The sequence below is a fragment of the Sylvia atricapilla genome, chromosome 19 (genome assembly GCF_009819655.1).
Source record: "Sylvia atricapilla isolate bSylAtr1 chromosome 19, bSylAtr1.pri, whole genome shotgun sequence".
Taxonomy (NCBI): Eukaryota; Metazoa; Chordata; class Aves; order Passeriformes; family Sylviidae; genus Sylvia; species Sylvia atricapilla.
Genome location: NC_089158.1, coordinates 6,973,963 through 6,991,308, shown reverse-complemented (window position 1 = coordinate 6,991,308; position 17,346 = coordinate 6,973,963). Strand labels below are relative to the sequence as shown.

The 17,346-nt window shown below is 40.9% G+C and overlaps 1 protein-coding gene across 1 annotated transcript in view; it reads left to right on the top strand.

The window, feature by feature from the left end:
* The window catches only part of MED27 (mediator complex subunit 27), an 83,563-nt gene that overhangs the window by 55,263 nt on the left and 10,954 nt on the right, over window positions 1-17,346 (top strand). The window contains exons 4-5 of the mRNA XM_066332795.1: window positions 1,524-1,617; window positions 11,828-11,935. Of these exons, the coding sequence (XP_066188892.1) occupies window positions 1,524-1,617; window positions 11,828-11,935 (202 nt within the window). The remainder of the gene's footprint in view (window positions 1-1,523; window positions 1,618-11,827; window positions 11,936-17,346) is intronic.

The window sequence follows — 17,346 nt, the reverse complement described above, 5'->3', positions numbered from 1 at the left end:
GCCTGGAGTAGCAGCATTTATGAAACAGTATAAACTCTCCTGCTGCATGAAATCAGTCTGGGATTCAGCAGTGTTTGAAATGAGTTGGGTTTGTGCCGTCACGTGTAGTTTGTTCCTCCTGGAGCAGTGTCTGATGTGCCTCCTCTTTCCCAGTGCTGAGGAAGTTGTTGGCTTCTGGATGTTTTTGGCTTTGCTTGTCAGCAAGCGTTAATGAGTCATTGCAGTGAATGGGGGAGCTTTTCTTCTGCACAATGACAAGTGTGGATTAAGGTTTTTGTACAAAATTGTCATAACTTGTTTCATTCTTTGGTTGCTTTTAAAGCTGACTTTCCCAGCTGATGAGGTGTAGCTTTCCCGATTTTATTTTATTTTTTTCTGATTATTTTAATCCTTTTGCAAAGTAGCAATTGGAGCATAGCACCTCATTGTTCAGGAGGTTTGAGCACTAACAGTAGAACTGAATTGCTTTGAAGAACAAGAATTCAACTTTTTTTGCCTTTGTTTAAGCAGATTAAAGGAAAATAATTAGCTTTTTTTTTTTTTCCCCCCCCACTGTTAATCTAACACAGGTATCCAATTTTCCCGAAGTCTTTTTTTGTTCAGAGCATATATGTGGATTAGCATGAAAACAATTTTATTTACAAATTCATTCATGGATCTGATCAAATTGCAAAGTTGGTAAATGGAGGCAGATGATACAGACGTCCAGGAAACTCCGCTAAAGCAAATATTTGGATTTTAATGTGCCCAGAGGAGTGGCTGAAGTGGCATGTCTGTGGTTTGGGGTGGTGTGTCCTGGGAAACAAGGTCTCTGTAAGGCTGTTTTCAGTGTTAATGGAGGTCAGTTCTTAATTTGATCCCAGGGAGCAGGACACCTGTTCACCTGCCCTGCAGAAACAGGGATTACACCCAGCAGAAAGGATGTTGTTTTACGTTTCTGTTCAGTTGCTCCAGAGAAACATCTGGAATTTACCAGCCAATTTCAGAGTCACCAGTGCATGAAATAAATTGAAAAGATTCAGGGGAAAAAAAAAAAACCCACACTCCTAAGAATCATCCAAAGACTTTGATAAAACCTTTATCTGTTATGTTTATCAAAGAGAGAGTAAGGACATGACAACCTGTGAATTCCTACACTGGAACAGTAATTTTAATCTTGTGTCCTTCAGCCTTGCTGAGGAGAAAGTATAGGAATACAATGGCAGGAGTTTGAGACTGACAGATGTGGACTAAAATTTAAGTGAGTGCGTGTTTTTAAGGGCAGAGTAATTGATTTTCAAAACAACTTGAAGAGGGTTTTGGTTTGTTTCCTTTTATCAATATCTTTTTGAATCATTGCTTGCATGTGTTTTTGAAAAATACGCAGGTATCAGAGAGAAAGTCCCCTGAACAGGGTTAAAAAGGATAACTTTTAAAAGGATAATTTCTGAAAAGGATAAATGTTTTTAAAAAGCACAGTTTTATAATCTGAGTGTGTGAGAGAGAACCCCTGTGTTAATGCTGCTGTTTGGTTTGGTTGGTAGATACGTTGATGATGTGATCAGTCGGATTGATAGAATGTTCCCTGAAATGACCATCCAGCTCTCTCGACCAAATGGAACCTCTGCAATGCTTCTGGTAAGTTGGATCATTTTCTCCCTTGAGTTGATTTTCTTAACAGGTTGAATTGCTGTCCAAAAAAAGGCAGGTTATTAAAGTTTGAGAGTTCTGGAGTTGTTTTTTTTTTTTAATACATCATTCTTCATTTGCCACAGCAATGCAGCATCTTTCTTGCTCTTAGGCAAATAAGTGATAAAAATAATTTCCCTTTTAAACAGAAGATCTGTTGCTTTATTGTTAAATGTGATTGTAGAAATACGAGCACAAACTCAAATATTCACTGTGATTTTCAGCAGACTTGGCAATGAGTGAATCTGAGTCATGATAATTAAGAAGGAAGAGAATGTTGTGAAGAAGAAAAGAAGAAGGAGACCAATATGATTTAAATTTGTTCACATTGCTCTTGGGTCAGTGAATTTCTGTTATATGATGAAGTTAAGAATTTGCCTTTGAAGTAAATGAGCAGTAAAGGCTGGATTTGAGATAAACAAGTCCAATACATTCGACTTACTTCTGCCTGACCAAGCAAGATTTCATTGCAAAGGAACCTATTGTTCACATCCATTTTTATAGGCAGCTGTTGTGCTTACAGCAGAAGAAGTCTTCTAAGCTCCAAGCAAAGTGGAAGAGGAGTCCATGGTGTGGCAGCTGGATGCTGATTTCCTTCTAGGGAAAGACAGAAGTCACATATTTAGCCAAATTTTAAATAAAACTAGAAAATACACTGTATACACGGATGAAGAACTGAGGCCAGTTCAGTCTTTTCCATCTTACATTTCTCATAGAAATTTCCCTGTAGCAACTATTGCTGTGATTACTGTTAATTTTTAAATATTTTAATGGTATTTAGTTTTAATTAATCAACTGTCTAACATCTCATTATTAACTTTCTTTGAACAGTCACAAATTCACAAGAGATTAACTGAGTCAGAGGTTAAAATAAACAGCTGGCATTAAAACATTTAATCTGCAATTGTTGGATTCACCAAGTGGAACAATATATTCCAGAAAATAATAGAATTCATCAGTGCAGTCTTAAGAAGTTATAAGTCTTAGAAGTTTTGCTCTTAAGCTGACTTTGTATTTTATCTGTTTTGCTATGGAAAAATGTCTGGTTTTGCTTCTTTACTTTGAAATGCTTTCCATTCTCTTGGAGCCTTTCTTTGCATACTGAAGTACCTTCCACTTTTGGTGCCTTTTTGAGGTGGTCAGGAAATAGATAAAGTTTTTCAAGACTTAGACACAATTAAGCAATAAGGTAAATTACCTTGGGTGTGACTGCCAAGGAACGAGGTTGGGCGTAACTAAAGGAAGCACCTTTCACCAGCAGCAGTGAGAGTGAATTCCATGTGGCGTTTGCTCTCTAAATCAAGGACATTTTTGTTTCTACAAGATCCCAGCCCCATGTTGAACCAGTGGTGTGCATATTTTCCTTGGATCAGGGATCAAAAAGATTGTTTTTAAAGTATTTTTGTGTGTGATCGTGTGATGGGTTTATCATTTTTTCTTTTAGCCAGGTTTTCCCTCTTTCCCATCTGTCTCAGTTGATGTTGCCAATATGGCACTTTCCATCTGGCCCTGACTGCTACAAAAGCTTTTGCTGTTTTCAGCCACAGATCCTTCAGTGAAAAAGGTGCTGTGGGATGGGCAGTGTGAAGAGCACCTCCCCCAGAAGAAGGGAGGTTTCTTCAGCACTTGTGATTTCTCACTCTGAACTTAGCCCAAGTTACATCTGGAGCTGGGCCCCTGCAGCAGTGTGGTTTACCTCAGTGCCAGAGGCTCCAGATAATGCTCATTTTATTTCAAAATATCTCACAGCCATGCTGTTTGCCCAGAGTTAATTAACTAACTGTATAATCTCAACCCAGCTCATCCTTGGACTGTTCATAGCACACCCAGCATCTTAGGAAGGTCCATGATGCAAAGGTCCAGGTTTTATAACATCTTCAAACACAACTATTCCATCTACCAGGGAAAACCTGTGCATTCACCTTCAAAGGCAGTGGTAAGCACTATCCATATCTTAAAAATGTGTAAATGATTGGAAGGAGATGGGGAAGAAGGAGAAGGGAGGCCTGTGAGACTCTTTGAAACTCAAGAAACGTTGAGACCTTTACCAAACAAATTAGCTTTAGGAAAAAGATCCAAGATGGAAAGTTTCAGCCCCAGACTCTACAACTTCATTTGCACATGGAAATCTGTTTGTGTCCTTAGCTGTAGAGGTGGGACTTGCACCACTAAGGTTCATCTGGTGGTTCAAGAAGATGTCTTTCTTCTCAAGAAGAGCAAGGAGCTGCTGGAGAGGCCCCAGCAGAGAGGATTTGAGGGCTGGAGCATCTCTCTGATGAGGAGACACTGGGAGCTGGGCCGGGTTAGTCTGGAGAAGGGAAGGCTGAGAGGGGATCTCAGCAATTCACGTAGATATCTCCAAGAGGTGTCAAGTCAGTGCCAGACTCTCTACAGTGAATGCCCAGGGACAGGATGAGGAGCAATGGCCATAAACTAAAAGAAACCACAGAAAGTTTCAGTTCAGTGTGAGAGGAAGAACCCTGAGATGAGCTCCTTTGGTCAGGGCACGGTGCCAGTAATGCCAGGTTTGTGGGTTTGATCACTTTATGGGCCATTCACATAAGAGTTAGATTCAATGATCCTTGTGGGTCCCTTCCACCTCAGAATATTCTGTGATAAACTTCTTTTCATGGAGGGTGGCAGAGCTCTGAAAGAGGAACCAAGGGAGGGTGTGGATCTCCCTCTCTGGAGACGTTCCAAACCCATCTGGAAATGTTCCTGTGTCACCTGCTCCAGGTGACCCAGCCTTGGGCAGGGGGTTAGATGGGATGATCTCCAGAAGTCCCTTCCAACCCCAACAATTCTGGAAAATTCTGTAGTGATTAGGAGCTGTGTGAGCCTGATGGTCAGACTGCTGGTGAATAAACCTCCTGCTCAGCTGGACCAGAAACTGCAAACTCCTGTGAGAAAAATGAACTGCTGCCTCCAGACAATGAGGAGGTTTTTTATGCTTTCGATTTATACACAGCAATTGTACCTCATTAGTCTGGATTTATGCTACACAGGCCAAACACATAAATAATTGAAACCTTTCAGAGCTGCGTGAGATCCTCGGCCGATTTTAAAAGCAGTTTATTGTGGCATTTCAAGGTGCTGTTTAATCCCTGTCTTCACCAGTGATTTTTCAATTAATCTTTTAATAGCACTATGTATAAAATAGACTAAACATAGAATTATACCAGCTCTAATAACTGTGTTATGCAAAATTAATTTCCAGCAGCAGCACAGGGAACTGTGGACTCCTTAAGGTTTTTGTGAGATTTTATTGGTCAAATACCAGGAATTGTAAATAGATAAACTTTACTTTGTGTATTAAGAAAACATGCACTAATTTCTAATGAATGAAAATAACTAGATATTTTTTCCTTGAATGATTAGTTGTATTCCTAGGTACATTATTTTTCCTACTAAAATCAAATTATTTTGTGATTGTTTCACATACGTTGATTCTGTTATCAAAATTCAGAATATTTTTTGTGCGAAACAAATCCTGTATACAATTGATTCGTTAATAAGAGAAAGATTTTAGAAGATAATGAACTTTACCCAGCTTTTCCAGCTGAGTTCCTTAGCATCATTTACCCAGCCAGTCCTACTTGGGGAAGAAGTTCATTTTCTTATTTATGTCTGGGAACTACTTTGTCTTTAAATTCTTTTTATCCCCAATATTTGTAAAGAACTACTACAGAAATTACTTGGTAAGAAAGCACTTGGTAAATATTTTTGCAGATAGTGGAACTGTTTCCTGCAAATTCTAAAGCACAATGATATGTGTAGGTAACTTCCAACCTGAAAAACTGAATCGTTTCTGCCAGACTCAGGTCAGAAATCATGATTTTTTTTTTTCTTTCCAGATTATCTTATGAATTTTTGCTGTTAAATTAATTTTTATGAATTTATACTGCTGCCTAGATTTTTAATAGATCTGTCATTTAAAAATATGAGGCAGGTTTTTAAACAGTTTTATTCATTCTCCTTAAAACCAGACACATTTGCATTTGAACTTTCAGATCTTGTTCCCGGCATTTGCAGCAGTCTGATTGTGTGGCAGTGGGTTGTATTAATTGCAGATAGGCCAGACATCTGTTCCCTGAAGCTGAATAATTCCTTGTGTCTCATTGTTGTTTATTAGTGTTTTACATAAAACCATTATTATTTTTGTGGGGAAGATGGAAGCTGAAATTTATTATTTGCCCATAAAGAAAGGCACGAGACTGATTTCTCTGCATGAGATCCTGATGTTGGAGAACTGGGAGGACTGGGGGGAATTTACAAAGTGATTTGAAAACAGTATTGATGTTGTATTGATTGGAAACAATTCAGTGCTGTTATTTCCAAGAAAATTTCGTATTTCCAAAGTGTTTTGCAGTATGAGCCTTCCTCCTTCCCTGTGGGGTGTTCTATCAGGAAACCAGCACTCAGGCACAGGATTAAGGCAGGCAGGGTCATGGAAGGGTGGGATGTAGCTCTGGTGGCCACATTTGGTGGCTTGGACACCTGATTTTTGGGCCTGTAGGATGACTTCATTTAAGGATTTACTGCCTTGGAGACAATAGCTTGGGTTTGGTGTTTGAGGGAACTCCTGGGATGGTTCAGGATCTGCTGTGAGCTGGAGGAATCACTCCTGAGCTCACAGTGGGACTTGTGACTGCAGTCTTCAGAGTTTGTGCCTTAAGATGAAGAACCAGCATTTAAAAAGCATTAAAATCAGCATTAAATTCATTTAAATTAAAATTTAAAGGGCATTAAGTCAGTGTTTGAGGTGATATGGGCAGGGGAAGAATGTCTTGAATTAACAAAGTACATAAGCAGGAGTTGGCAAGTAAATTGGGAAATATTCTCTGCTTGTCTAATGAAGAATGAGGAAGATGAGGAAGAGTCTTTTCCATTGGGAAAAGGGAAAAAGAGTAGAGAAAAGTAGAGAAAGACTTGGAAGAAATGTCCTCAGCTTTGCTGCCTCCACAGGGTTACTGTGCCCAAAGCTCTCAGGTGTGTATTGATATTCCCATAGATTTATACTGTGGAAGATCAGACATGATTTTCATCCATGTAGAATTCCTGGTGTACTCTAATTTAAGAAAGAAAAAAGAGACAAAATCCATTTCATCTTCTGTAGCAGAGCTGGACTGGTGTGACCCTTCCCTAAGTGGGGCTGGCCACTGGCAAAATCTGTCCTTGAACCTTTAAACAACATTCCTGTGCCAGGTTTTTTGCCTTATTAAGAGAATAGGGAATGTTACCAAGGGAGAAGAGCCAGCTCATCCTTGATATGGTGGAAGCATTTAAAGTCCTTCATTTATGTTGACTTTTTATCAGGCGCTATTGCAATTAGGTTAGACTAATGAAAGGTAAATTCCAGCCCTTGCATAAAAAAAGAAATCCTTGTAAAGAACCTAATTAGTATGTTTGTTTATTTAGACTCTAATGGCTTAATTGCATCTTATCTTGCTATTTACAAATAGGCATCATTAAAGAATAATGAGCGTGTGAGGGAAAATGCAGCCATACCAGCAGCAGATGAGACATAAAAAACGAGAGGAAAAAAATCCAGTTGAAAGTCTGTGTGTTGGTTTGGTTTGGGGGTTTTTTTAATCTTTATTTTTAATGCAAAATCTTTTTTTTTCCCCAGCATGTATAAATATGACTTTCATACATTGTAGTGATTAGTAAGAAGGATCTGTGAGTGGGAGGCTGAGCTTATGGCTGGTTCCATGGCAAGGAGCAGGTGTCTGGCCTTTTGCTGGAAATCTGTAGCTTGGTTACATCTCTGGTTGGATGTTGCCTTATTTCTGAGGTGAATAAAAACCACACACACACTTGTGCTCCTTTTTATAGAAGCGGGGAGGTGCCCATGTTAACTGAAAATAATGTTTTCTTTCTTTTAGCTCTGCATTGCAGAGCATCTGCAGCTCAAATCAGCAGCAAATTCCCTGGAATGCTGAGGGGAAATCTGCAGCTTTGGGGATTTTTCATTTCACAAAGTGTGGGAGCTTGGTGTTGTCACCATACATTTTCCTGATATCAAACTTAAATAAATTTTAAGAAAGAGCATTTGTTAATATGTTGTTTAAATGGTTCATAAAAGGGATTTTCACTTGATATTAGCTTCAATGAGGAGGCAGAATTGAAGAGGGAATTTCAAACTGTTTCCTCCAGGCAGAGTTCTGGCATGGTAAATTAAGTTTGATCCATTTCATTTTTGTAAACTCATGTGGACCGTGATTCTGACTTACTTGGAAATGTACTTTTCTTCTTTCCAATTATAATTGGTGTTAAATGGGAACTTTTTTTAGCAGTCTTACAAGAAATTATCTAAGTCATTCTCCCTGATTATTCTGTTTCCCCCTCTCCCTTTCTTGGCATACTGTGTCTGTCAGATGCTCCTTGAGATTTATCTTGGTGATAGACAAAATATTTTTAAAACTGGGATATTTCAAGAAGATTTTTATTTTATATGTCTTTGTCAAAAAAGCTGCATAATACTGCAGATTTCAATCAGCTGCCTGTCCTACCTTCTTCTGGGGCTTGCCATTTTAGGAAGCAGGGGATTTATGAATAACTTAACTGTCTGAATTTAGTATACTTCAGTTAAAAGGAAGTTAGGAGTACATTGTTATTACACAGCCCAAAACAGAAGCTACAGAAGTATTTAACTTGCAACTGTTCCATTTTCAGCTCACAGAACTGTGGGGCATATTTTTTCATTCATATTAATTGAATTTTAAAGTGACCTTGTACATGTATTGATTTGAATTAAAATTTTCTACATCAAGGACGAGTTGGCATATATCCTTCAGGCAAAATATTAAAAAGCCAAGTGCTGTCTTAACAGGATATCGACAGGAGAAGTTGAAATTTAATAGGAAAACTTGCCTTAGAAAGGAAATTGTTGCCTTCTTGTCACAATTGAAAGGTATCTTTTCTGAACAAGGGAAGAAATTTCTCTCAGTTGGTACCTGTGGAAATGAAGGACATTTCAATAAATAGGGACCATCTGGGTGAGTCTGGACCTCCAGGAGAGACCTGCACTCTTGGAGCTTGGAGTAGAACTATCACATTTCTGGTTTACCAAAGCCATTAGTGTTTTATTGCCTTCGTTCAGGTGATCTGTAGGGACACAGTTGTATGACTGACTGTAAGTGTAAATTATGTTCCATACATAGATCTGTTCTGACCAAGTAGCCAAGTTGAGCAGGGATTGGAATAGAATGGTCTGCTGGAAAACATGATTTGTAAAATACAGTGGAGTAAAAAAAACATTAAGCCCTGGAAATAGTTACGAATCTTCATTACTGGGGGAATAAAATAAAAGGGTATTGCATTTGCTGTGTACAATATGGAATGTGCTTCACCCTGCAAATAGCTGTGGAGCATAGTTCTGGCTTCTGCATCTCACAGCATCCTCCAGTCTGGTGACAGGCTGCTGTTCATTCTTTGTACTACTACCCTCATTCTTTCAGTGCTGTTAAAATGATTAACTGTAATTTCTCTGAGCTACTCTTTTACAAAATTCCTGCTTCTGTCAGACTTAACTAATGATACAGTCCTGCAGAAATCATCTCCCAAGTCTTGATCTCTCTTCCAGCCAGAGTAGAATCTACAGGAATCCCTTGTCAAAACAAGAGTGGTACAAAAGAGGAAAGTTTTTTGTTCTAGTACCAGAGCACTGTAGGAGCTAATTCAGACAACTCAGCATCAACCCAGCCAAAGTTTGGATTTCCAGGGTGCCTGGGTGCCCCCTATAAAGCAATAGGACCTTCCTCAAGGAGCTCACTGAGGTACCCAGCTAGGGTTGGGTTTCCACAGCTCCTTACACCTGTGGGAGACAGGAATTTTGAATTTCGGTGGTCAGGCAAGTGTGTGATCCAGGTACTGGCCTGGACATTGTGCAGGATGTGGCATTTCAGTGCTGTGATGGGTTCTGGAAGTGGGGAGTGAACCACTGGAAGAGTGTGAAGTCACATCACCCAGAGAAAGGCAGGGAGCTAATGCAGGAGCATTTGTGCAGGTAAATGATGTGAGGAGGAGGTTTGAGGGCAGCAGTGAGTTCATTCCAGCAAGCTGGAGTGCCACACACAGGATTTTTCACCGTGTTATGTTCCACTGTTCACTGAGAGGATTTTCAGGAACATCCCACACAGCTTCAGATCAACCTCAGATTTATTTCTACCTGGCAGCACTAGGAAATGCTGTGAATGCACAATGTAAAGAGAAAGAGGGAAGAAGGGAGCTTCAGCTGAAGTGTGTGAAGGCAATGGGGATAGGAAATACTGTACAGAAAGCTGGGTCTGGGTGTTTGTAGGGCAGCCTTATCCTTCCCATTAAAATTTCTTTTTCTTTCAAATGTCTCCTTTTCCTGCTTTTAAATTTATTATGTATGGTTGATGCCTAGTGTGAAGTTATAAATAAGAGTCCGTTCTCTCAGCAGACCAATATCCCACTGAAGTGCCAGTTTTAATAAGGCAGAAAAATAAATTGAAAGCTGTTAACTCTTAATGTGCTGGCAACTTCTCTCAAAGTTTATTAGCTTCCTCCTCTTAGCAATTATGACAAAACTCTGTGATTCCAGTGGATGATCAGCATCGTAGCTTAGGCACCTCTGGGTCATGACTTTGCATTTCTGACTTAATTAATACAGTGTTAGGTGCTGAAATAACTCTGCTCATTTTCTGTATATGAGGACCAAGTAGGTCTTGTTTAGGAGTACCCTGGCAAGATACTGCATTTAAACCAAAATTCACAGCAGCTGAGAGCACAACATGGTGTTTCCACACATGTTCATGGTTCCTGCTGTGTCCATGGCTCAGGCTCTGATACAAGTTCCTGTCCTTCAGCCTTTCACATATTTTTCTTCAGAAATTACCCATTCTTCTGACCCACTTTTTATGTTCTTGCAGCATTATGCCTGGCAGCCTGTCTGCTTGATGGCTGTCATTTTCTTCCTTTCTTGCTCCTCTGTCTTTTCTCTTGCTGTGAACTTGTCCTGCCCTGTTGTTCAGACTCTTCCCTGCTGGAGTTCTCCCTGTCCCATGCCAAAGGCTTGGCATCACTTCTGTCCAGAGTTTGTGACTCTGTCCTGCTCTCTGCTGATTAAATCAGCTCAGGCTGAGGCTGCTGGTGTTGGAACAAGGTGATGGGCAGGAGTCATTAACAGAAGTTACAAAGGAATAACATCCAACAGATCAATAAAGGTGCGTATTGACTGATTTCTTTAGGTGTGGATTTGTCTGCTGAGGTCAGCAGTAAAAACACATTTGTTTCAGTGGGTGTTAATCTATACAGGATGAAATGTTGGAACACTGGCAGAAAATGAGCTGCTGCTGGTTAGGAAATACTAAAATGAGCTAATTGTTTCTTTTTTATCTCAGTTTTATGCTTTTGTGAGTGAGGAAAAGCTCTCTAATAATCTCTGCATAACAAAATACAAAGACAGGATTCTTGTTAGACACACATCTTAACCGTATTGAAGTACAACTTCATCTTTGAAATGTAAATTGATTTTTAGATTAAAATGCCTTCATTATTGCATTTTTGTCAATAATGTAATTTAGGCTTATTTCTGTTGTTATACTCTGACTGACCCTCTGTATTTTCCATTATGCTAGTTTTATTCTTTGCACTTTAACACTTTCACAGAAGGAAATGAAACCTTTGAAAATGTAACGTTTTTACTTTAAGCTGTAGTTTCCTTTGAAATAATTTTACATTTTTATTGGACAGAAAATGGTTTCCATTAAACTTGTGGCATGCTTTTACAAGCCAGCATTAGGAGAGTCTGATTCTTCTTTCGAATTGTTTTTCTCTAAGTGGACTTATATTGGAGAATATCAAATTCATCGAAAATAATCACATTTGCCCATTGTTTTTGACAAGTTATTGAGTTGTGGTGTTAATAAAATGGAGAGAATTGCTTGGCAGTGTCATGTCTGCACAAGGGAATTCTGTGAACTCATACATTTTCAGTTGCAAATGAATGTTTGTTTGTTCTGCACTTTATAGTCTCTCTCCTCCTCATAACACACACTGCTTTTAGATCTTTTATTTTGGTCTCTCTATAAAATATTGAAACCTGAAATTGCATCAACTTAAGCTGTTACCTTGATGAATTCAGACACCATTGACTCTCCCTCAGTTGATGTCCTTGTGCTGTTCTTCACAGGTTACCTTAGGAAAGGTGTTAAAAGTGATCGTGGTGATGCGGAGCCTCTTCATCGACCGCACAATCGTCAAAGGCTACAACGAGAACGTCTACACCGAGGATGGCAAGGTGGGCCATGGCCTCTGCAGCCACTCTGCATTTCATTCTTGTCTCTTGACGTGGCAGAAAACTGGGAACCCACTGCAAGTGTGGAAACATAAAGCTGGCAAAAGGCTCGGAATGCCTGCAGAGTGTTCCAGTTTAAATTTGTCTTGCTTTGCTTGTGCATCCCCAGATCACTGAGTTCTTTCTAAGCTCTGAAGCTTTTGCTTGAATTTCTGATTTATCACCTTAGACCCCAGTTGCTGTGTTTGTAGTGTCTGCTGAGAAAACATTTTTGCAATGTACCAGCACATCAACAGCCTGAGGTTCAGCCTTCTCTCTTTTGAGAGCCATTGAGAAATCTTGGGCTGGGTTTTTTTTTGGCTCGATAAACACAACAGAGAGGATCATTGGTAGGTGCTCCTCAAGAATTTGCTTGCCAGCAGCAGCACATCTTGAACAGCAGCTACTACAGCAAGTGTTACCTGTTTCCACAAGTGATTTGTTTTGTGAACACTTCACCCTGCTTGAACCCTGAGATTTCCTGTGTCTGCACACACTCCATATGGCTCTCCTCAGCACATCAGGAGATGTTAACGGGACCTGACGGCCTTAGCTCAGCTCAGGTCTCTATCCAGGGTGGAATTGGTCTCTGACATCCACCAGGACTCTCCGTTGCCAGTAACAGCACTAAATACCTCCATGTTTCACATTGTCTCTCTGGAGCCTTCTCTTCTGATTATGAAGCCTATTAAAATAAAAAAGTTCATTATATCAAGATGAGTATTTGGCACCCATAGGCCATGTTATAATGAGGTGAGACTTCTTTTTCTTTCAGAAGTGATAACTGTGTTTCAGCACACAGAAGCACGTTGTGTGCTGACCCAGAGTTCAGCAGCTCAGAGTCTGAACCTCTGTTCTCTGGGAAAGGCCAGGAGCTGAGCTGCTGAAGGAAATAGTGCAGCTCTGTTTCCCAGGTGAGACATTCTCCCTCAAAGGGCGGGGAATTGGCCTAAGAAGTAGTAAAATAAAGAATGCTTAATTTTGATTTGCCTTTTTCATATAGGCAGGTTTAAATACCAGTTTGCTGCAGAAGCAGCTGCTTCTCTACTCCCTGTATATTTGCATATAAACACAGAGCTACAGCACTAGCTCCTTTTCACCCCAAGTTCTGCAGGGAAGTGAAATGATGGTCTGCTGAGAGAGCACTGACAGTGTGTGATGGATTCCCATGTCACACTTCATTTGGGTGTGCTCGTTTTCTCGGATGAATCCAGTTTCCTCTGAAGCTCCCTTGCAATACAATAATGCTATATATGCTGAAAAGCTAACTAAGGAGTTCCTTTCTGAAACTCAGCATCTGGCATTGGGATTCTGTTCGGCTCAAGGTGAACTCTCCTGGGAGCTGCACATTGTTCCTCTGCCATCATTTGCTGCCAGGGGACAGCAGGACTTGCCAAGGCCAGCTCTGGGCACAGGGCACTAACCTTTGCCTGCTGTCAGTGGGGAGCAGCTCTGCTCCTCCAGAGCATTGCTGCTAACACCTGGCTTATTTCTTGCTTTAAGCCAGTCTGCAGGGGAGTCTGTTCTCTACCCATTTAGCCCAAACCTGGGCTGTGTGACTGCTCCTTTAAGGCTGCACCAACCCATGACCTTTATGTGGCACTTTGCTATTCCAGTGGGCATCCCAGAGTTTTTGCAAACCTGAAGGTCTCTGTTTAAGGTATAAATAGGAACATTTCATTTGACTGAAGTAGAATTGGAGTTGGAGCCACTTAAATCATGAGCAAATTTGGCTTGGAAGATTAAATAAATGCGTAGCTTGCTAGTTTTGCCAACTGGAGCACATATTGACAAACAGTGAGCTCCTTTTTTTTTTTGTCACTAATTAACTACTCTGGTAATTGGAGAATAAGAATTAAGATTGTGCTCTCACAATGATTTGCTTTCCTTATTGTGCCTGCTGGGAATGAGCGATTGCAGTCAGTTACAGACAGAGTCCATTGCAATTCCTCCCCTGTCACAACAGATGCTGTTGGGAAGGTACTTCAGTGAGGTTTCTACACGATTCTGGCTTCTCAGTTACTAGCCTGATAGCATGAAAAATGCACCAGCATTAAGGAGAAACACACACAAAAAAGTAAGAAAAAGATCAGAGAGTATCATCCTTATTAAATAACAGAAATATGGAGAACCCTCAGGAACACAGTAGGAGGTGATAATTTTTCCAGGGAGCAGTTTACACAGTCATTGTTGATTTGGGACTTAGCTTATGTATTCCTAGGAAACATTTAATATTTGTAAACAGCAGGGAGATGAGGAATTAGGTGCTAACATGCAAATGGCAATGCTGAAGTGCCTCTTTTCTGTAAGGCACGTTGAAGAAGGGACACAGGATAAGGCTTTGTACTTTTTTGCACTTAAATAACTGGATGAGGGTCTGTTGAGTCACCCTCCAAACTGCACACGTTGGAAAGGCCTTTAAGTACCAGAAGTGAAATTTAGTGGGAGACTTTTTACAAGTAGAAGGAGGTTTGGGGCAGATGTATTCAGTGGTATTTAAATAGGAGAACTGCCATCAGTGGGAGACTGATCACACAGACAGTGAGAAATGGACTGTGCACAGAAGAGGCCAAAGATTTCCCCTCTGATCAGAGTAGTCATCGTTTATTACTGGAAATACACTGGCTTTTAGCAAATTCTGCATTGCTGGGAAGAAGAAAAGAAGGGACAAGTCCAAACAGCAGAGCTGCTGAAACTCTTCTGGTCCTTCATTCAGGCAAGTCTGGCAAAAGAACCCAAATCTGGGTGTTTCTCCTGGTTGTGGAGCTGCACAGTGACACTCCAGCAGTTCCCCAGGAAAGCTGACATTGCATTTTCCAGGTTGCTTTATCTTGCTGTGTGCTCACACATTGTGCTGTGCAGGTTGACAGGTGCTTACGTGAGAGCCTCACGTGGTCTCTGCTGAAGTCTCCCTCAACTGGCTCCTCCCTCTTACACATTTAAATACTTTCAAAATGAAGGTGAAAAAGCAGAAGTTTTAAGCTTGCAGTGAGTAAAACAAGACCCACCATTCTGGGGTTTTATTTTTAAGCTTTGCTTCTACAGACAGAATCACTGCATTTCTGAAGTGCCTCGTGTACCTCTCTCTTGAATTATTCACGGACCCTGCAGAATGTGTCTTTGCCAAGCTGCCAGCTGCAGAACTTGGACATTTTTGGTGCCACTTTGCAAAAACAGTGAGTGAGATCTGGCAGGCTCTGACACGTCATGGGTGCTGGACCTGCTCACAGTTGCTCTTGCTCACCATACTAACCCTTCATGTCCACCACAGACTGATGCATTTTAATTACCCTCATGATTTTGGTGGTGGCACAATGCCACCCTTAATTTCAGACTGTGACATGCTTGTTGTGCATTGAAATTTAACCACGGATGGTAATTAATTACTAATGTTTTCCTGATTCTTGACTAAATGAAGCTGTGCAGCTGATCTTCACAGGGCAGCTGAGCCATCAAAGTCACATTGGGATTTTTTTGGCATGATAATATCATGCTTTTCTTTGGCTGCAGAGACCAAGAACCACCTTGACAGGGCATTTGGGCACTTCACATCACTGCCCAGCCAAATTCTTATTTTGCATCCCTTAGACTTAACTAAAGAAACATAAGTGTCTCTGTTGAATTCTCCCGTTCAGGAACTTGGGTTATGTTAATGCTATGGCTTCATTAATTACCCCATATCAATAAGAAAAGGCAGCTTTTAGCCTCCTAGCGTAAGAGAGGAGAAGAAATAGTAGTATCAAAGGAAAGCTTCAAAGACAGGCAGAGCTGTCTCTCGGGTAATTTCTGATCCCTGCATTCTCACCACTTCAAAGCTGGCTGTGTGTGTGTTTGGGTGAAGGGGGGGTTGAATCCGATTTCTCTAATAAGTGTTGGCACCGGACCTGTTTGATATGGGATGCAGGGAACATTCGGGGTTGTTATCGCCTTTGAAATCGCTCCGACGACCTTCAGAAAACGGCCTCTTGTTACAGCTGCTGGGGGTGGGTGGGGAGAGGGGCGCTGGGGAAAGCAAGCCCCGGGTTAATTCACATGCACAGGATGCCCTGAAATTGTGCTTTCAGCAGTTTTTTTAGTTACAAATGTGTATCTTGATTGAAAGTGAAAAGTTGAAGAATAATAGACCTATAGCGATTCATTCTTTAATCTGCCTCTGCCTTAATCCTCAGTTTCAGGAGGGAAAGGTGGGCACTCATTTAGGATGTATGCATGGAGCAGGGGCTAGTGGCTTTTTCTTCTTTCTTTCTTCCTTTTTTAACATGGATAACATCATGTCTGTAAGACAGGCATTCATTACTTTTTCAGCTTTCCCATCTCCATGCCAACTAATGAACATTCAGAACCTGTTGGACTCATCTGAAAGCAGCATCTGAAGTGGACTTTTTTTTTTTTTGAGCATAACTAGAGAGGATCACATACTTGGTTTGATCACTGGATATTAGCAAACCATCTATACATTCTAATTACAGCAGCTCTGCAGTCAAAACTGTACATTACATTAAAAGGTGGGGGGGGGGGGAGTTAAATATACTTTTTTTTTTTTTCTTTTTTCAAATGCAGGATTTTCTCATCTGGAAGTGCAGGGCTGCCTTCTCAGCAGGCACAGGCGGGATAATTCCCTGTAAATCAAGTCTAAGTCCAAGCCTGGGCTGCACCCTGAGTGTTGTGTTCACGCAGGTTCTTGATCTCACCCCAAGTGCCAGGAAATGTTACAAGGTTTGTAGGGAGGTGCCTCGGGGTACTCGTGTCTCCATCCAGCCTGGAAAAGGCGTTGAGACATCAGCTGTCTTTTGTCTCACGGCAAGGTCAGCGGTGCTGAGCCGTGAAACATCGATCCTGGAGTGGCTTTTGAAGTTTTAGCATCACGTCCTGTCCACGCTGAGCACTGGGGACTCAGGAGTCACTGCTGTGCAGGATTTGGACATGGGCCACTTCACACTGCTGCTCCTAAAGAGCTTTTAGCATTCTGACCATTTTTAGCATGGTGAATTAATCACTTGGACTCAGCATCCTTCCCCCTCACTTCCCTCACCTCCCTGTAATGTGTTTTACTCACTTCTTATGACTTCCTTCATTTCAGACTCCTTTTGTGCCTTTGAAGAGTCTTGTACCATCAGTTAGAACGTATGGGCACCTAAGGCAGAACTAAAATAATCAGTTTAATAACCAGAAAAAGAGAGCATTCCCCTTGTAAGAACACGTGTGTCCAGCCAAGCTATCAGGCACTAGAGGAGCTACCCCTGCTTCATGAATTCACTCAGAAGTTCTTCTGTCTAGACTAAGATTCCTGAGATTAATGCTTTATCAAACACCTTTCCCATGACGAGTTCTGTGCATACGGAATTGTTGAGTACAATGGGATATGTTGGGGGAAA